At 38.9% G+C, this 21311-nt stretch overlaps 1 protein-coding gene across 12 annotated transcripts in view; it reads left to right on the top strand.

Annotated features, from left to right (window-relative positions):
* Positions 1-21311, top strand: part of PIEZO2 (piezo type mechanosensitive ion channel component 2) — a 287266-nt gene that overhangs the window by 145789 nt on the left and 120166 nt on the right. For all 12 annotated transcript variants that reach the window (XM_068192503.1, XM_068192518.1, XM_068192513.1 and 9 more), the window contains exon 5: positions 9894-10056. In XM_068192503.1, coding sequence (XP_068048604.1) covers positions 9894-10056 — 163 coding nt within the window. The remainder of the gene's footprint in view (positions 1-9893; positions 10057-21311) is intronic.

Raw genomic sequence — 21311 nt, 5'->3', positions numbered from 1 at the left:
GCTTCATTTTTGTGCATGTTTTCAGAATAGTGATGGCGCTTTCAGTTTCTTTGTGCAGAAAAAGGGTGATCCTTCTTGTTAGTGTGATCAGCCAGAGGTGTGAAACCAAATAAGTAAATAGATTATTTTAAGGTAGAGCTCCTTGTAATCTATGGCAGGAAGATGGCAATAATTAAAATTAGTGGTTTCAGAAAACAAGTAAGAGACTGTGGTGCACTCAGTGTTTCCCCCTGTATGCAGTGTCAGTGCAGCCTCACCCTGAGCACTATGTGCAGTTGTGGGCCCCACAATTTAAGAAGGATACTAAAGTCATTTTCTGGGAGAGGGCAAAAAAGCTGGTGGAAGGGCTGGAAGGCATGTCCTGTGAGGAGTGTCTGAGGACTTTGACCTTGTCAGCCAGTCAGAGGCATCATGACAATTCATTTAATAAGATGCTTTAACATTTGGTCAGCCCTTAAGTGGTCAGGAAACTGGATGAGAAGATCACTGTAAGATCCCTCCAACTGAGCTGTTCTGTTCTATTCTTTTCTGTTTCGCTTGGAGACTTAGATTTTCAAGAGAGAGAACTGTGGAAGGACATCAATCAATCTAGCAAATGTTAGCAGTGCACAGTATGCCTGTTTTCATTCTGCTACTTCACTGCCAGCCTCTGCCACTGGAGTGTTATATTGGCAACACATTTATGGCAGGAGAATTCCCAGATCACACGATGGCAGCTTGTAATCATTTTTATGTGACACTAGTGGTTAAACAAACAAAAGGGCTTAATAAGGTGCCCAGGTGAGCCTTAGATAAAATTCGGGAGACAAATAAGAGATTGTGAGTCTCAGGGATGTAAATCAAATAGGTAAATTTACTTTCTGCTAACAACTGCAGCATATGTGCATTCAGCAGCCCAATGAGATTAAATGGAAATGAAGCCTGAAGTAGAACAGGATTATTTTTAATAACTTAACAAGAAAATGATTAATTTTTACCACATTGAAAGCAAAAGCTGAAAAATGTGTGATTATTACTCTGCCATTTCTTACAGCATGCTACAGTAGTCTAGATACTTTGCAAAAAGAAGAGTAACCTCACATCACTACAGATTGAGATGCTGACAAGTAAAGAAGTATCGTGGAATCGAACAAAGGAAATGATGACAGAACAGTCTTTGCCTGAGGTTTCATCATTACTGTTAAATTTGGTACCTCAGATATATCCTCATTGCTAACTGCAAGTGAAGAGAAAATTTTTCTGTGCTCAGACAATTTTCATGTAGAGTCCTTGTGCCTCTGAAACCTGTCTTTGTGTCATGTTGATCTGATGGTCTGGGCTGCCTCAGCACTGGCATAGGGCCCTCTTAGAAGTTGCCTTCATTCAGGATGAATCTTATTTATCTGTTTGTGTTCCATTTTCAGGTTGCTTGTTTCCTACCACCCCTTGTGCTTATTTTCTTTTCAGCTAAATTAATTTCAACTAACTTTTCTCATGCCATTTAACCTAGGATTCAAAGAAAAGGAACATCTGATAGAAGATATTTTATGGCCTGTGCTGTTTGAGCACTTGAGTTGTGAGTCTGTTGTCAGTGTTTTTCTTGGCACAGCCCAGCCTCCTGCAGTACAGTGGTAGCTGGGAGCAGTACAGTGGTAAACCCACCAACAGCACAACGTGAGCCAGTCTTTGTTTTAATCTGGAGAGCAATCAGCATTGCAATCAGCATCCAAAAAACCCTCTAGGATGCATGCCTAACAGTTTGGCTTTGTGTTTTATTTTGTTTTTGTTGGGTTTTGTTCATGAGTAAATCATGTGAGATTTCCAAATAGCGACTGGCACATGAAACAGAAGGGAGCCTGTGGCTGGTGGAGCAGGAACATACTGAGTGCTGGGTCTGACCAGCCTGCTGCAGTGTGCTCACACCTGGCACCCAGCCAGCCTGGAGCCCTTCACTTCATCTCCTTTTTGCCCAGTTTGGATCTGAGCAATCCTGGTTTGTCCAATGCTAAGACAAGGTAAGAGCCTCCCACACTGGCAAACACTACCACAGTTGCCTCCTGCACCTGAGAAAGGTCTTTGGTGGCCACATATCCAGCCACTGAGCAGATGGCATCAAGCAGTGCAGGGGACTAGTCCTGTCCCCTCCCACATGGATGTGGGATGTTTGCCACTCAGAAATTGTGTTATAGGCTCCATTTACAGAAAAATTAGAAGCAACATCTAATGGCATTGAGAGATTTAGTTTGCCACTGATTTCTACTCCACTTCTTTTTTTGATTGACACTGTAGAAATTAACGAAGTGCACCAGTGGGATGAATCAGTATGTTTCATTTGGCCAGTTTTAATGGAAGTCAGCAGAGGAGTGAGGAGAGATATTGTACACATGCCTCTGATAGCTGGAGCCTGCTTCCAGCAATGTCCATGTGCTCTTGCCTCTAAACCACTGGGATTTTCAGGCAGGTGGTGATGAGAAAGGTTAGATGTTGCTTTATGTCCTGTCATGCTTGATGCTGTGAACAGAAAGATGGACATGTCCAGAGCAGGCAGGGTAGACTGGAAGCTGTTTCATATGGAAGAATTGAGGGTGAATGGTCCCATCCCAGCAAACAGTCACTTGGATGGCTTTAAATTAGGAATGGGTCTTGTGGGACAGAAGGGTCTCCTATGCAAACACTAAAGTGCAGTAGGCACTGCAGATTGAAGCACTGGTAGTTGTGTGCTTTTTCTCTGTATTGGAGATAATTTGGCTTTGTAAAATGACAGTAATTTACAATGTTGGTTGCTGTAATTGATTGAAATATTATTCCCTCCTCATCTGCAGCTGACTGGAAAATCTAGATGTGTCTTTTACTTTCTGTGAGTATGTTATAGGCTGGCAACAGAATGAAATGAAAAGTAGTTTGAAGTGATGATCTGTTCATACTCCAACTAGAGTATGGAAACTGCAGAAAGAGCGAGAAAATATGTTTTGAAATAATCACAGAATGTCAGCCTGCTTTAGATTGTCAGCACTTTCTTTTAGTCAGGACTATTGTGGAACATATGGATATATGTATGCCTTTATACAAACACTTTGCTGCCAGTTACCAAATATTTATAAGCATTATGGACAAATTTACCTGGGAATGTTTTGCAGAGATCAATGAATACTGAATTAGTGCTTAAGCTAAATCCTTACACAATGAGTGCATAAGCAAGAAGTTCTGTGAGAAGTGTTTAAAGTGGAAACAGAGAGTTTCTTTGAAGAGTTAAGACCAAAATTCACTTATAGCTGAGGTGTCCTCAGGTTTCTTCTGCTCACTTTGGCTCTGCCTCCATCTACGATCACATTCCCATTTTGACCTGAAATAATTTGTGTAGCGGATGGACTTGTCATTTCCACCGCTGTGCTGTGGGGCTGGCACGCACAGCACCATGGGTGTGGAGGGGATTGCGTTCCCTTCCTCTTGGCTGTGCAGCATGAGTCCTGCTCCACATTTGGAGCTGTGGGACACGGGCAAAGCGAGCTGAATGTTGTGCTGTCACGAGTCTGGCAGTAGTGCAGCTTAGTGCTTTGCGTGATAGCTGCGAATCCCTGCTGAAGTTTAAATCTTCTGTGTGCTGCCCTGGGCAAGCTGGAGTTTGCCCTTTATTAGAAGATCAATGAACAAAAAGAAACAATAGGTGCTTTAGAAAGAGAAAAATTGCCACAAACCAATGTTTTACTTATTGCACATATCGATAATTTCTTAATGTTGAATGTTTTATGCAAGCAATGAGGCACCAAAATCTTGGCAATGTCCATTTAGTTTCAAATAGCTGCTCGCTCTCTCTGCACAGCGATGTTTGGAAAGCAAATGTTTGGTTAATATGTGGTTAAGCACTTTTGCAATACAGAGTGTGTTCTTCATTGCAAGGTATCTTTCCTGAAAAAGCAAAGTGTACTTTTGGGTTTTGAATCCGTGCAGACATAGTTTGTAAGCAGTGATTTAGATTTTGCAAATACTTCAGGAGCCCTTTGAACTTGTATGTTGGGTAGGTCAGTGCATGCTAAATATTTTTATAAGTAGTTATCTATGCATTTTTGCTTCCCTCTTCCTCCCACACATTTACTTTGCATGACCAAGATTCTCTGAAAATGCAATTTCAGGTATTTTGGGTAAAACACATGCCATGCTCTGCATGAGCTGAAAGGACCATCATATTAAGGCAGTGCAGGAAAGAGAGTGAGCATACATAGCACTGTGGATGTTAATATTTCAAAGTTTGTATTTTGTTTTTGTGATATAATTTATTTTCAAATTGTTGATGAGCAAGGAGAGGACTAAGGGCACACCTACCAGTGCTCAGCATCTTGTAAACTTTAGCCATGGCACAGGTTTGCCCTGAATGTGGTGGCAAGGTTGCCATGTGAACCAACATCATAGAAAACTTGTCTTTTGAGCCATCAGGGACAAGTATGACACCATGAGTATAAACTGTGAGCATCCTATATTCACCGAAGTGCTGGCTGTGGCTCAGACAGGGTCTGCAATTGTCAGACTCAGAGTAAAGTGGGAGTTTTGCAGGAGAGTAAGTATGGGATCAGACAATTCATCCTTATTTCAAACTGAGAGAGGATAAGGAGCCCCTTCAACTAGCTTCTAGCTGCAACCATTCCCAACACCCTCATCCAACAGGCGCATCTCTAAGGCCATCTGGTTAGTAGCCTTTGGTACACTCAAAGTTTCCACTATTTTTGGATCAGAGAGGATACTAGTGATAAACAAATGAATCATTCACGGTACTGCGTAGCACCTGTGAAATATTGCCAGTTCAAGTTTCCAGGGGTCCCTGCTTATGATTCTTGGGTCTGTTTTACCTCCAAACTAAATGATTACAGTTGCAGATGAAGCCCATGGGAATTCAGCTGTAAGCATCTACAGCAGTGCATTAATTACCCAGAAATATTAGATCCAATTAGAAATATCAGATGTTTCACAGTCACCAAACAGATGAATGGAAATTATTAGCATCTATGCATCTCTTTCTTAGTTTATCACTTGCTAACTGTTAATACAGTGTTACTTTTTTGCTTTATTAAATTAATTACAAAGTAAAGAGATGCTATAAAAAAGCCCTGAGGGGACAAGAGGAAAGATGTATGCATGTATGGAAAGATGTAGTATGCATGAATAAGACTTCTGATAACTTTTTAAAACTGTAATAAAAAAATAACCTTTAAAATACTTTGTTTACTCAGTATCCAATATAAAATCAAGCTTTTAACAGTTCCTCAGTCTGGAAGCATTATCTTATTTATTGTCTAACATAAGCATTATCTATTTATTGTCTAACATTGCTGATGCTGAATTGATTTTAGCTGTTTTTAAGAAAGACTGGTTGTTTTTTCCCATTTTTGTTTATTTGTAACAAAATAGTAAATATTTAAAGTTTAAGACTGTTGGTATTCATTTTATATATTGGATTGTTCATTTTATATGGACTATTTTATACATTATGCATGGTGTCTCACATATGAGTATATTTTACTTTTTTAAAATTGAAAACATTGCTGTTTTAATTCTAATAGTTCTGCTGCCCTTCTGGTTTTATTCTGTAAATCTGAAATAAAGAGGAAGTTAGAGTGTCTGCCATTCTAAAGAAATTAAATCAGGCCAGGTTTGGCAGTAATAACACTTCACTGTTCACCAAAGCTTTGTACATTCAATAGGAGATGAATGATTTTAATTTGTGAGTAACAGTTATTCTAGAAAGGCAAAAAGTGAAAATTTTATTTTATGAAAACAGAAATGCTGATTTCTACAGCTCCAAACAAGAAAGTAGTGTTTCATTATGATGGCATTTGTTTGACTACCAGTAAGTGTACATGAAGTAAGACAATGGTTTTAACATGTGTATCCACACCTACCTCTGTTCTCAATGCAGATAAAGTAGGAAATTTTGCTTTGTTTCTTGAGCAGCAGAGAAATACAGGAATAGACCAGGGTCACACTGCCCTAGGAAAATTCTGTATATGCACAGAAAATACAGATGATCCCTTTGTAAAGTAGTAAATTTAAAGTATGCAGCTGAAAGCAGCAGAGGAACACATTATCTGATGAGGAAACTGCCATATTAGGAGTCTGTTGATATGATAAAACAGTCTCACATATTGACAGAAAAGTCAATTAAATTCCTTTTGTCCTACAAAAGTTATTTTTGGCACAGAGCAACCCTAGCTGTAGCAGTCCCTTCTCTAAAAAAATTTTGAGCAATTTGATTTCTTTGGTCAAGGGAAAGTAATAAACCATTTCAAACCCCTAATCCATTGTGTGTGTGTCTCTGTGTATCTGTGTGTCTGTGTGTCCATGCTGTTTTCTTCTGCATCCTGTAAGAAAGAAAGTAGGAAAAACTAAAGCTGCCATTTACTGTAATTACACTGCAGAATATGTTTCTGGTTGAGTTATAAGCTTCAGTCACTGGTATCTATTACAACTAAAGCTGCCCTGTAGGTAAATGATTTAGTTTAAGTGAATAAATTATGCTTTACCAGCTGTAGATCAAAGGCTATGACCAATTCATTGAACACCATGAGATTCTTGCAGGGATTAAAAAAAAAAGCTGTTGTTGTAGGAGATCTGAATAGGTTTCCTGTTCTTCTGTTTAACTTCATAGTTTGAAAGCCTCTTTTGGGAGAAAGAGCACAATGTATAGGCTGTTATCAAATGCAAAATATGACCATGTGTGAATGCGCAAATAAAGTGAGAAATGTTTGTGGAATGATGGCAGTATTTGCCATTCTTTTTTGTATTGCCAGAGATAACAAGGGAGAATAACTGATTTTTGTTTTAGCTTTTGCTGTGAAAAAGTGGGGAGCAAATTACTTGGGGTTGAATGAATCAGTTTATTATTCTGCTTTACAGGAGAATATACATTTCTCTACTTTCAAGTGATCTTTTGTTTCCTTTTTAATTATCACACCAAGGTCAATTTGTTTTCCTTTTCATGGGGAAGTGGGGACAGCATAAATTTGCAACTGGTTTTGGTGAATAAACTATTCATGTGCGGAATTTTTCCCTGCTCCATAGTTAGGTATCACTGTTCAGGCTCTCTGTTGCTAGCCTGAGCTGGACGTTACATCTCTCAAAACAACACACTAAATGATTTATTTTGAAAGATCAGAAGCACTTGGTTTGGAAAGAAATGTGAGCTGCGCCAGGAGCAGGGCTCCCGCAGGGGTCTCCCCTCGGTCTGGGGAGCGGGATATGCAAAGGAATACCCAGCGTGGCTCCATGGGAGTACAATGTGAGGAAGGAGAACCTGGTGCAACTAAGAAGCGCTGGTACTTGAAGGCTGCCAGTTTTTAATTTGTACACAATGTGAGTGGTTGAATCTGAAGGACTTCAAAAGTGATGCAAAATTGATTTGCAATTAACTGAGACTCCAGATCCATGTAAAGAAAAAAATCACTTACAGAAGTGTTACTAGAAGTAATCGGACCCAATTTTCAACATGAACCTAGCAAATTTCTACTGTTCTTACACTAATTCATTCAGGATTGAGTGAGTATTTCAATTCTTTCCAAAAAATACTCAAAGTGAAAGTTCTGAAACTTTCAGAATCAAGAACTCAGATATTTTTTTTTGCCAGATATTTAGTAAAACTACTTTAAGAGGCCTGTTTCAGCACAACTGCTGCCTTAAGTTTTAGCTTTCATATTTTTTAGATTCTGAACTGCCTTAGTGTGTGACTCTGAACTTCATATAAAGTGTTAGCAAGTTCTCTTCACAGTTTAGTTGGACAAAACAATCCTTTTCCAGCCTGATAACCAAGGACACTACTGCAGCTTTAGGCTCAAGAAGTATAAACAACAGCAAATTGAGGAAAGTAATCTGAGAGGATGGGACTTCATAACCTGAAGCTGTAATTGGACAATTGACCCCAATACGTAAATGGACCAAAACTTATAAAAGTGTGAGAACTCGTGACTGGTTGTCCACCTTGCATCCGTCTTGGGTCCATCTTGGTTCCATCTTGGCTCTTGTACTGTGCAAGATGTATCCTTTGAAGGCCTTTTAATAAATACCTACTTTATTCCTTTAGCTCTGCCTAGCCTCTGTTCCAAGTCAGCCTCTTTAGGCATCCCAATGATCAGGATTATTGAAAAAAAGTTCATTAACATTATTATGAAACCCATGTACACTGTTTTTGGGAAAAAGATTCATTAAACATGTACTTTTTGCCTTTTTCTGCCAAGGTACAGCCTGGGCTAATCTTCAGTGACATTAAGTGCCACCATACTGCAAAAAGACTGGGGGGCTCATGTCAAGCCTGGCTTTTCTGTAATGTTAACCAAGGTGGCCATGCTCTCATAAGCCAGTTGATTCTACAGCATGCTATGCTGGTACCAGTGGGACAAGAAACAAGCAAGCAGTCCAGCAAGGACTTTGCCATCTAACTCTTTTGCAAGCCTTTCAATTACTTTTTTTTTTTCCTCTTGTTTCAGGACAACTGAAAGCCATTAGCAAAATATTTTCAAGCTACTTAGCTGCCATACAGTGCATGACCATTCAGGGTTAAGCTGTTGAAACAAGCATTAAAGCCAGCTTTCTGATCACCTACCTTATTCCCACTTTGAACATATGTTATTTTGCAAGATACACATCAGTGGAAAAGCTGGGTCAGCAGAGGTGCAGTGATGGAAATGTTGGATTTGATCGTGGGCATATGAGCAGACTCACACAGTTCTCAACAGTGGTTGTATTGTAATCACATTAGAGACTTTCTTGATACTCCAGGCCTGCATTTAATCACAGCAGTTGCAGGTAACTCCTTCACAAAGTTTCTTTTAGGCTTCAAAGCTGTGATGAAGAAAGGCCAGAGGTGACGCCTTTCTTTGCATCTATAAAACAACCTGTTAGGTTTCGTACCAGTTCAGGCCATGAAGACCTAGCGCACTCACCTATGCCCAAGGAACTATACAGGTGCCTCACCTGTCCTCAGAACTGATTACAGACATAAAGCCCTGTAAAAAAATAAAATTGGAACTGCATATTTAAAATGCCTTAACTTCACACTTTCAATTAATTATGATTATATCCTCTCATTATTAGTTGAGAGTTTAATATGTGCATTCAGCAGCTTAATAAAAAGTTTGTTGTGCCATTAAACCTAAATCCAGACTCTCCTTTTTTACAGTAAACCAAATTCAGACACCACACCCAAATCCAGAAAGTTGTATTTCCCAGTATAAGCATTTTCATTTGCACAATGAAACGGTGCAATTTTTTTCCTACATAAAAATCATCATGCCTTACAGACCTTTCAGAGCAGAAGAAATGCTTCCTTGGCAGGGATGGAACACATTATTTAGCATTTAAATATTTGTACTTAAATACCCCAAAATGTATTCAGGTAGTCTGTTGAATAAAATGTATTAACAGTAAACATAATAAAACATGTTAAAATAATAAAGACTTTCTGGTTATTCTTCTGTGTGCCAGGAAGAAGGATTAAGGCTAACTTAAGGGTGGACATCCTCATCCATGGTGGACCTGGATGTTGTTGTCTTTGCAAGGAATGCTTGTAAAAAGATTGTGCTTCATACAGGTGTATTTTCTAGGTACTCAGCTGAAATCTTTCTTGTTGAATTTGGAGGTTATTCCTGTATTGCTCTCAAAAATTTATTCAGAATTGGATTAATCAAAATGCTAAGTATCACTAAAATATGACTGTGCAAGCTCCCAACAAATAATCACTTATTCTGTACTTCTGGAGAGCAAAAATATCTGTCTGTCTGTCCTCGATCATCTTTATATTTCCCATATTGCAAGGATTTCTTATTATTGAGGGTTTGGGGTTTTTTCCTTGCCTTGTACTTACTTTCTGTTCCCGTTGAAAATGCCATTAAAAGTAACAAATGTTTCTTTGTTTTTTTTTTCATCCCATACAGTGTGAAAGGAGCAGATGCTGGGAACGTGATCAGACTATTTGTACCAGATATTGGGATGTTCATTGCTAGTCTGACAATATGGCTCATCTGCCGCAACGTGTTTCAGAAGCCTGTAACCGAGGATGCAGTACAGTGCAACACGCAGTTTGAAAATGAGGAGATGGTATCAAATACACATTTCTATCTGTATGGCTTTTAGTGATCTTTGACATTCCTGTGTTCTGAAATGGTTTCATGAGCGCTGGCTATGTTAAGTAGTAAACTTTCTTTCAGGAAATGAAATTATTGGTTTTAAAGTGGAAAAAATCTAAAGTTATTATGTTGAGGAAACAAAGCAGAATATGAAAAGTGGTGGATATGCTATAGGATTTTTCAAATAATGTTGATCTAAGAAACAATCATAACAGTCCATCACATATTGTTCTTCACCAGAGCTGCTGGTTAAATCTGACGAGGTTGTTCTGCTACATACAGTACTCAGTTTCTTAGATAGCATTACTATTTCCAAATTTCTTATCCAAATATAACAGCAGCATCTGAGTGATTATCAGAAATTACTTTTAAAGAATGGAAGAGAAACTGTGTGTTAAGTTCATGGAAGGAGTTGTCTAAACCTTTGGTCATACTGAGTGAGATTGAGAATGATTTGGGGGAATGGCTTAGCTGGAAGTGTTGTTGTGTTTTCTGTGTCTTTTACTAGTGGGGAGAAGAGTAGCAGAGATAAATGCAGAAAAATCCACAGAAAGAGGAAAACAATTTTGTAATATAAAAAGCCACAGTGGGAATTCGGGCCAGGGTGCAGAGAAATTTGTACTACTAATCTTAACATGTTTTTCATCAGACTGTCTAGCTTGGCTTGGGACTCATTTTCTGTCTTTTTTTGCATATGGGTGGAATGTTCTTTCTTTACTCTCAAAACACCATTTTTAGGGGAGACAATTTCAACTTGCTTATTTCAAACAGAAATTGAACTTTGAAGTGAGTGAAATATTTAGGGGGATCAGCTGCCCATTTTGGTGCCACTATATAGAGTAAAAAGAGGCCTCTCTGCATGTTGCCAGGTTGTCTGGATTGTGGCAGTGCCAGAAGCTGGTCAAATTTCTAGCACGTGAGAGATCAATATCAGGACTGTGCTTTACACTCAGTTGCAGTTGGAATTCTTATGGGCTCTCCTGGCAGCTGAGGATTGCCTGAAGGTTGCAGCTTTTTAACTGCACATTGGAGGATATGTAGGGCTTGGTTTGATGTGCATATGCAAAGCTTTGTGTCTCCTGAAACATGGTTTTATCAGCTTTAAATCTGCTTTATCATTGAAGCTGTGCAAAATGGATTTTGCAGCAGGCTAGGACCTTGGGCTATACCCAGAAAAGTAAAGAAGTGTGGCTTATTAGCGTGGTTTGTGTTCAGTTCTCCTCTTAAACGAGTTTTATTTCACCAAAGTGAGCTCCAACAGACTTCTTTGGTGCTCTTGATCTTCTGAAGAGAAAGTATTCAAAAGCACAAAACAGGAGTAATCTGATGGCAGAAACTCAAAAGAAAGATGGGCATGGTTTGGTTCCTCCGAAACCAGATGATGATGTTTAGATGTTCACTTTTTCTTCGGTGCAGAGGTGAGCCTGAGCCTGGGGTCTGGGTCAAAGGGAGCTCGGTGTCCATGGGTGCTGGCTTCCAGGCAGAGTTCAATAGCCATTTCCCTCCAGTGCAAGGAAAAACCTGAGCTAGCAAACACTAATTGCATAACACAGAGTGTAGCTTTATATCGGGCTGGTCCTGGACTGGCTACCTCAATGCCAAGGCAAGAGCATTCCATAAGGGAAGAAGGAGGGAGAGAAGAAAGCTCTGACTGCAAAGAAATATGAATCCTGCGCAAATAGAAATATGTGTAAATATGTTTTTTTCCTTCACATCAAAACCCAGTGAATATTATTTATGTTCTGTAAACTGCGTGTATTGCAGAGTATTTAGTGAACATAGCAGCTGTGTTTAGATTCAGTGACACCCAATGCTCTATCACAGGCATTTTTTTTAAAAAGGGGATAATATTTTCTGTTGTCTGAGGGGATCCCAAATACTTTAAGGAATTCTGCCCTTCACAGCCAAAATTATGTATCTGCATCAGAGTAATCTGCTAGCTTTATAAAGATTGAGTGAAATGGAGAGTGGAAATCAACACGTTTTTCCAAACTTCAGTTTTCTCTTTCTAGGTGTCTGCACATAACTTCCTGGAATCATTTCTACTAGTTAGGAGGAGGAGGCAGAAGCAGCTGAATGTGTAAGAAATACATATTTGGTGGGACTGACTGAAAGGAACCTAATGCATATGCAGATCAGGCCACTAAGTGTCTGAATTTGGGAGAATGTTGACATGGTCTCAAATGAGTCCAAACTGTGTAGGTTTCATATAATTTTCAATTCTTTCTTGGTAGAGTACACTGGAAAAGGAAGACTTAGTAAGTGACCAGTTCTTTGAAATTTTCATGAGCTGACTGATGCCTGTAGTTCTGTGTTGGTGCAGCTCGTTACTGATGCTGTAACTCCATTGAATTAGAAAACACAAACTGAGTTGCAGCAACAACTGTCCTACAAAAAGACGCTTCAGAAAAAAATGTTAAGCTTGCTATTGTACCTCCAAGGGAAATAGTCCTGGGTTTGTTAACCCCGTCCTGTAGGTAATTCTGGAGTTGAAAAGCAGCTGCTGAGAGTTCCTGCCACCAGCCCTCAGAAATTTGTGGTAGGAGGTTTTGTTAAGATTGCATCAGCTGATTTAAACAGCCTTAGTAGAGCCTTTAGAGAGGTAACTTTTGAGGTTGATAGATGCCTAGCCACAGATGGTTCTGTAAATCAAGTACTTCCAAGCCAAAGCAGTGTCTTGCAGCTTTACCTTCTTGCATTAAATTATTTACATTGAATGATTCCCAGACCTCTTTGCTTTGTAGGAGAGTGAAATACTATCAAAGTAGGCTTAATTTTAAAAAGAAAGGTTAATCTATTTGCTCCATCAGCATTTCTGTTAAATAATTGGTTTAATACTCCTATAATCAACCTTTTCAAAGGACCGTGAGCCCATCACATTTCAGTTGCTATATGGGCATGTTGTAAAAATGCCTCCAGTTGAGCAGCAGTGTGTGTGCTGTATTTTGGCATGTCAGTAGCCTCGAGAAACCAGCCACGATGGATCAGATTGCTTGTGGATTGAGATGCAATTCAAAACAAGAAAAAGTATCAGAATCCAAATTAAGAACAACAAGGTTTTGTTGAAAAATGGATGTCTTTCTCCATTACACTGCATCTAACTTTAAGGGAAACAGATCTCCATCAGAAAAGTTTATTCTACAGAACAGAACTGGGGAAGAGGCTCTAAGGCAGTGAGACTCTCAATTATTTGTAAGTAATGCTATCCCAGGAATAACCAAAGAGTGTGGTTTTAATTAACAGTGAGTCACGGAGTAGGAAGGTCTGCCAGATACCAGGCTGCAGTCCAACTCATTACCACCCCTAAATGGTTGAACACTTGGAGCAAACGTGTCTGCAGGCCCTTTTTATTAGAGCCCAGAAAATTTAAAGCAGGTGAATTCAGCTGGAGACAGGCCCGGGTTGCAAATGCCGAAAAGCACAATGCCAGTCACAAGGTGTGAAAGGTGGAAGAAAATAAGAAACAACAGTTAACTCCCAGCTGCAGCTGAAAGTACAACATTTTTGATTTGGAGCAGATGGTGGTTTATGTGCCAAAATGCAAATACAGTATCTACAGTCTGATAGGTATTAGAAAGGAAATAGCCTTTTCTTGAGACTGTGGATGAATTGCTGAATGTTTTAAGTGACAATGGTAGGAAGGAAAACCCTTCTGCAATTACACAACTTAAACTTTAGAAGAGGTGTTGATCTTACTTGAAAAAAAAAACCTGTTGTAGTCTTCAATGCAGCTTCCTCATAAAGCACTTGCTGCTTTGCCCATTGAAGCTCGTTTCTCATGCATGATGTCCTAGAAAGCAAATAGGACCATTAGGTCCTTACTTTGTCTCATAATCTGGGGTCAGTTTGATCCCAAAGCTTCCAACCATCCTCTTTTCTACAGCAGTCAGAGATTTGTTTGGGATCTCAGCAGAGAAAAATGGAGGGGAAAAAAGGAAATGGAGGATTTTTTTTTTTTAATAAACTAAACTTTGAAAAGAATGTGAGGAGAGCTTGACCTGGAGTCAAGATACTGGACTGGAATCAGGAGGACCATCATGGTTCTCACTTTGGCCACGAACTTGGTTTCTGTCCTCAAGTCTATTCCTTCATCTCTCTCTTGGCTCCTGTGTCCCTGGGCACAAAGAAGCACAAAAAATGCTTGGTTCCCCAGCTTTGTCTGTCTAAACAGTGACAGGCTGTTTGTCTTCTGCATATATTGAGCATGTAGTGCATTGAGAGCTCTCACTTGCTCTAGGTCCCCAATTGTAACTACAGTACATTCCATACAAGACAGAACAGACAGGCTCTGAGAACTGGCCATGTTCCATGCTTTGTCCAAGGACTTTCTAGCATAGGAATTACATTTTTAGACCAGTATCCTTATCCTGAAAGTAGCTGGTACCTGCTGGATAAGGATAGCAGCAAATAAGAAAATACTCTTCTGCAATGTAACAGTTTATCCTGATCTCTCCTAGTGTGAGAATGACTGTAATCCTAAAGCATGTGGTTTCAAATCCCTTCCAAAAGAGGTTGTTTATAATTATAGCTACTCTGAATAATCTTGTTAAACATATAATTACCCAGACTCTTTTAAAACCTAGTTAATTTCTGGGCTTCAGTAGTATCATGAAGCAAGGACTTTCACAATTTAGTAAGTGTTCTTTGATTTTATTTTGAGTTTAACACTATTTAATTTTATGGAAGGTCCCTTGTATTACATGTAATAAATTAGAGTGAGATGGTGTAAGGGAAATCAAATGTATTTATTATCTTCTATATTTGACCTTTAAAGGCTAAGCAATCTCTGGGGTTTTTTTAAATTTCTTTTGTCATTTTAATTACTTTTTTTTTCTGAACAAACTATAGTTCTGCAATATTCTTTTGAGATGCAGAGATTATCAGGTCCTCAGCATTTCAGGCAAGGTCTTACCATTGATTTAAATTATAATATTATGACATTGATTATTAGGTTCAGAGATTTTAGGGTTGAGCAATTCTACCAGCATATCACCTACCTGAATGTCCTGCACAAGTGAAGTGAACAGCTATGAGAAAGGTCTGATGTCCCAGTCTTTGCAGTTGCATTTTTCTTGCCTTCAGATGTAACCTGCCTTAAGCAGTTTACAGTGGTGCCCATGACCCTGCCTACAGGACCATCCCATTTTTCTTGAAGCCTGTGATGGGTATATTTCTCCTTAAATGATTTATTGGTTTGTATTTGTGTCTTAATTTAATTAGATTTTACCAGTATCAAACATTCACCTGACTTGATTAGTGGTCATTGACATGGGATGCTTTGGCCGATTTCTCTAAACATCATCTTCCCATATGCAGCTTCTCTTTCAATATTTGCTTCTCTTCTGAGATAGAAAATTATTGCTATTGTGGGAAATACTATGGAAAAAGAACTTCTCAGAGAGGGTTGGAATGATTAGGCTTCTTTGAGCTTCCTGATGATGTCTCTTTTATTTTTCATCTCTTTTCTTCTTGTTGCCCATATTAAGCATAGCACTAGCTTACTTTTACTGATTGGTTAATAATGTTTCTCTGATTCTGACCTCTGGAGAACTGGTCAAACCCACTTGGTCTTTGTGTGCTTTGAACATGGTATAAACAGGATTTTAAACTTATTTTTTCTGCAGTTTTAAGAGTAGATGAGGCTGCCTTATCTCTGCTTGTGATGTTTGTAGTGGTGAATTTTGCCAGACCTTACACAGCTGCCTCCCTCAGTAACAATTCTAATGCATCTCATCTTAACAAGGGTCAAAAGTTTACAAGTTACATTAGCTCCTTGGTTTGATGCACATGTCTTTGGATAAGTCTTAACACAAATACGTAATTATACTACAGCAGGCTGCAGCCACATGATATTACATAGTGCAGTGTGTTACCAAAGGCTGTCAGCCTGGGCAGGAAACTTCAGGGTGCACCTGTCCTGTTCTGGGCAGAAACATGACAGGATGCAATTCTTCTTGTGGCAGCTCTTCACTGGGGTTACTAACAGTTCTCCCTTCCAAATTTTGAGATACAGAGTTATTAACCAAGAGATTAAAATACTGGAATACTACTGTCTTTGGACAGCCTAAGTGAGGAATAACACAGTAGAAGGAATCTCTTGGCTCACAGAATTCAGTCTGCTGTTATTGCTGACAGCTGTATCGCACAATTCCCTCTGGAAGGTAGAAAGCACCATCTTGAAAACAGGGCAGTTTTCTTTCATCCTGCTGTTTCAGAAATGACCCTGTTCTGTAATTTTGCTTTTCTGGTGGTTGGAAAACATCTGATTTATATTGCACATATACTCATAGCTACCTTATAACCTTTTTAGTTCTGCTTTTTTGTTTCAATATGAAGTTTCCTTCTCTAGAATTAATTTCTCTGATAGACTGGGAGAAAGAACTCATCTTTCTTTAAGGTTGTTCTGCAAGACAGAAGACAAGTGACTTTGGATCCTCTTGAAGATTAGATATCACATTATCCTATTCATCCCAGTAGTCTGAGGTTCTTAGGGGTGGTACTAGAGAAGCATCCAAGTCACTTTGGTTTGCAAATAACCACAGCACCACAGTTGGGTATTTACTCTCCTTCTTAGCAAGATACATCCTGGTACAGTAGGTATATTTATTGGGCCAGGAATTACTCCATATAGGTTCTGTGCATACCTGCTCTCGCTCAGTTAACAGCATTGTGCCTTGTAGCCATAATACAACTCTTCCCATTTCCTTTTCACTAAAAAAGAAGTGTTTAATTGTTTCAGGCCAAACCACTAAACTCTGCCTATGAGTTTCTCTCTCTTTTGCATTTGGCTTCCATGCCTGACAACCATCTGAAGTCGAGATGTGAAACTGTATTTCAATATTGGCCCAGTGAGTCGTGTGCTGAAATCACTCAATGTTTGCTCAGGTGCAATGGGTACTTTGGGAAGTGAAATAATCTCTGGTTCTCTCGGTACAATATCTATTGTATACAGGATTTAATGAGTTGCCTTCCTGTTATCCTGATTCAGAACAGTGCTTGTCTTTATTAATTTATTTTGAGTTTCCTTTGACTTGCTAAATGCTTCTGTCCTTATGTGCTTCCAGTAAATAGCTGATCCTTTTTTTTTTTGGTAATGTGTTATTCTTTCCCACAGGAGATTTTACTGTGGAGGTGCATGTATGGCATTTATTACTGCAAACACACTGAAAGTTATTTCTGATCTACATCTATCTTTCTGTGTAGGCCTTTAACCTAAGCTTTAGCACATATAAGATGTACCAGTGATAAAATTTTTCAGTAAGATCTATATGACTTAATTTATGATTTTCTTTTCAGTGATTCATCTGAGTAGTATAAATTATTAAAATAAAATGCTTAAATTCCAAGATGTATCTATCTCATTAATGTCACACCTTCCATAATGTTCACTGCAGTCCCACACTTGATTAGTTCAGATCATTTAGCAGGGCCTTCCCCTGAAGTCACACAGTTTCCTTTTTCTATCCCAGCTTGCAGCCCGCAGCCTCCTCTCCATACCTACCCCCTTGTTTGGGTAGCCTGCTGTTCCCCTCTGTCTTTCTGTACATCCCACGTACCTCACACAAGATGACCTTAAGGAAGATACTCTTGCTAAGCAGCCCATCTGTAGGAATCAAGTTCAGTGATGTGTGGGAATCGTTTATGTGGAAATTTTTGAATCTGTTCTGTGGCAGGAAAAGCAAGGACATCCACTACTCCATGCTGATGCTTTCAGAACAGTGTAGTTTTACGCTTTCTTGCAAAATTGAAAATTCAGTAAATGATTGTGTTAACATGGTTTAGTATTGACCACAGGTTGAAAATACAGTCATTTATATCACATGAAGGACTTACAGTTCCTTTGATGGTAAAAGAAGTAGCAGTTCAGTTTCTTTTCCAGCTTTTTTACTCACAGCTGAGTCTGTCTAAGGAATATTGTGCATTTTGATTATTTTTTCTATATTCACTTACATATGTGCTGCTTCTAAAAGCAAGTAAGTAATTAATTCTTCCTACTGCTGCAACTATCTTATATTTGAAGATAAAGGTTGGCGATCTTTTTTAAGGGGGAAAGAGGATTTTTAGAACAAACTTAATAGTAGTAATTCAGTCATGTTATGATAGGTTGAATGCAGTACCTAAGTGACTATGGAGGCAATTGAACTAAGTGTGAGAGTAGAGAGAGAGTCTATTTCTATTGTTCTGCTGGTAAAATTGAATAAAATAGCTTTTCTCAGATAATTTCTAAACCAAGCTGTTCATTACAGGGCTTTTTTTTTTTTTTTTTTTTAATGGGAAGTCCAGAAACCTTGGCCTCGTGGTTTTAACAGGCTTAGGTGTGTAACAAATCATATGTGTGCTACTCTATCACAGGTATGGAATAAAAATCTCTGATTAGAAGTAAAGAAGTAGTTCTAGGTGGTGATATCTTGAGAGAATCACACTTTTACAGTGGCAGTGTCACCAGGATGGTGTGACTATGAGTCCCAGGGCACACAGATATGGGGTAGCATGAAGACAATCCAGCCCCCTTGAGAGAATCTGGTGTGGCTATCAGCAGCAGGTGCTAGAAGTCTGTGCTGAGGTCTGGAACACTACAGCTAGAAAAGTGTAACATTCCCACTCTTCTGTATTTCCTGGTACTGGCTGGGAGTGTCACAATACTGAAAAGAGGCTATTTGAACAACATTTATGAGCCAAGTATAATGAAGAAGCACCTGAACCCCCACAGGAACTTACTCTTGTGAGTTTAGCAGTGCATGCTTGAGAGGTCCCAATAATTAATACAATGTATTCAGCAGGATGGGAGTTATGAGACTTGCATCCCCTTAGGTGTAATAATTCTGGCTAATTAAATTTTCTTGCTGTCAGTATTTGAATTTTTGAAGGGTTTCATTTGTGTCCCCTCTAGAACTGGAAAGTCAATAAATGAGAAAATTTGTGTTTACAGACACAATACTATTAAAAGTAGGTACAAAGCAAGGAGAGCTCTGAAGCAAAAATGGGGTTTGGGTTAGAGTTAAGGCTTCCTGTTAGTAAATACATGTCTGAGGCTAAAGGATATCTCTATGCAGTAGTGTTTATACTGTACCAGATGAAACATTTAAAAGTTGGATATTGAAAAAGCAGCCCCCAGAGTAGCTAATGGACATTCTGGCCCTGGCCACAAGAGCAGCTGCCATAGCTGCCACAGGAGCTGTACTGTTTCCTTGCCTGTTCTCCATCTCAGTTTGGCAGTTTAAAAAAGTGTTGTACAATAAATACTCTAGGGACTTCCACATGATTGCTAAAAAACCTAAACTGCATTTAGTTTGTTTATAAAAAGTCCTGGGGCCCTGCTCTGCAGAGCAAGGGTCATGGAAACACATGTTTATGGCTTCACAAATGCTCTATACTCCTTGAATGGAGAAGTTTATTTGATTTAATCAGCATCCACAGGGATCCTGTAATTGCATAATAGGTAATTTATTATGGAAGTAAAAGTATTTTTCTAACTGTAGCCTATGTAGCATGGGTTTGTAGCTTTAGACTAATCCACACAGTAAAAAAGAGCTTTGCAAAGCAATCTGACTGAAGTAATGGTGTTCTGTGATGAGCGCGTACTTGTATGGCTTTTTAATCATCAGAAAGTGTTAAAACAACAAGCACATTATCACCATGTTGGATGTGAAAACTGTTCACTGTTTGCTTGCCTTCTGCAATTGGAAGTGCTCAGTGTGAGAAAATGGAAAGCCAGCCCAGATGATCCAGTTAGAGGGTGGTGAATATGAGAGCAGGGAATCCAAAGTTTGTCTTTTCAACACACACTGGAACATGGCCTTCCATCTACTTCAGCAAAGGAACATAGCCTTTCATCCTGGATCCTGAAATAAAAACAGATATGTTTGTTTTTTAAAAAAAGACAGTAAAGCCAAACCTAGAGCTGTTTCACTGTCATAGTCTTTGCTGACATAACCATCAACTGTGTCATGAAACCAGGCAATTCTTGCACAGCCATATCATTGATAATTCTGGCTGTCCTGAAAAGCTGCAAACCAACATATATCTGTTCTGAAAAAGCTTCTGGGACTCCATATGGTGGTTGTTATTGATGATCCAATTTGCCAGCTTGTCTTAAACTGAGGAGAGCAGTTGATGAACTCCAACTCCCAACAGACTTTTGTAGTTTTAGAGGGAAAACTTGGGAAATCAGTTTGGTATTTCCTGAGGTTCAGAATGCTGAAGTTTTCTTTCCAACATCCGATGACCTCAGTAACACCAGAAGTAGGTTGTTCTCCATTTCCTGCGAATGTTTGTGACGTCTTAATTTTCTTGCTGAACTTGGAATTCATATTTTCATGTCTAAATAAAAGCTAAAAACCAAGGAATGTTAACTTCTTTGTTAACTCATGGACATTGAAGCTTTTAGCTATGCTTAAAGTGTATAAGCCTCAGTCCATGGAAACTTCAGACCATGGTCTCCTTCTCAGCTTCAGTTATATCTTGGTCCATTGAAATATTCTCTTCCCTAGTGCTTCTCCCTGGGTGTGCTGTGTCATTCATGTCAGGACTAGATTATTAATGCTTAACTCTCAAGGCAAAATGTAACCTAAATGTTCTTTAGATCAATGAAGCAAGATTAAATAGCCTTAAAATTAAAAAAATTATGGTCCTAGTTATGACATAAAATCCGAGATCTATGTTGAGGAGATGTTGAGGTTTGAATTTGGGCATTTGGCACCTGAGATTAGGAAGGCAGGTAGGGATGAGAGACAGAAAATTATATCAAGTCCCACCTTTCTTTGGGATGTTTAATGTGGTTTCCTTACTTCTGTGTCCTCCTTTTTATTTTATTATTTGAAGGTATTGTGTGTTTTCCTCCAATTTATACTTAAAAATATACTTTTTAAGTGAGTGTATGTTGTAATGTGTATTGTCTTCAGCAAGCTGAAGAAACAAGGGTCTCCTTCACACAAATCTATGTTTAGGAAATGTGCCATTTCAAAACCTTTAAATGTCCATCAGTCTCACTCATTCTCTTTCTTTGGTATATGGATGCTATTGAAGTTTCACTGTTCACTGGTTATGTTAAGCTCAAGGCACAGAGCACTAGAACCAGACCAGGAGAAGCAGGATTGGACTCAAAAGGACTAGATGAAGAACATGTTAATCTAGTATTTGTAACACAAGCAAAAAGGATCATAATGTTTGCCCTTTGTTTAACTTTCTCACTCAAACAGCTCTGGCGGAAGTTAGGGCAGAAAGTAT

Source organism: Anomalospiza imberbis, chromosome 1, assembly GCF_031753505.1.
Source record: "Anomalospiza imberbis isolate Cuckoo-Finch-1a 21T00152 chromosome 1, ASM3175350v1, whole genome shotgun sequence".
Taxonomy (NCBI): Eukaryota; Metazoa; Chordata; class Aves; order Passeriformes; family Viduidae; genus Anomalospiza; species Anomalospiza imberbis.
The sequence above is the reverse complement of the archived record's forward strand: the minus strand, read 5'-3'. Positions and strand labels throughout refer to the sequence as shown.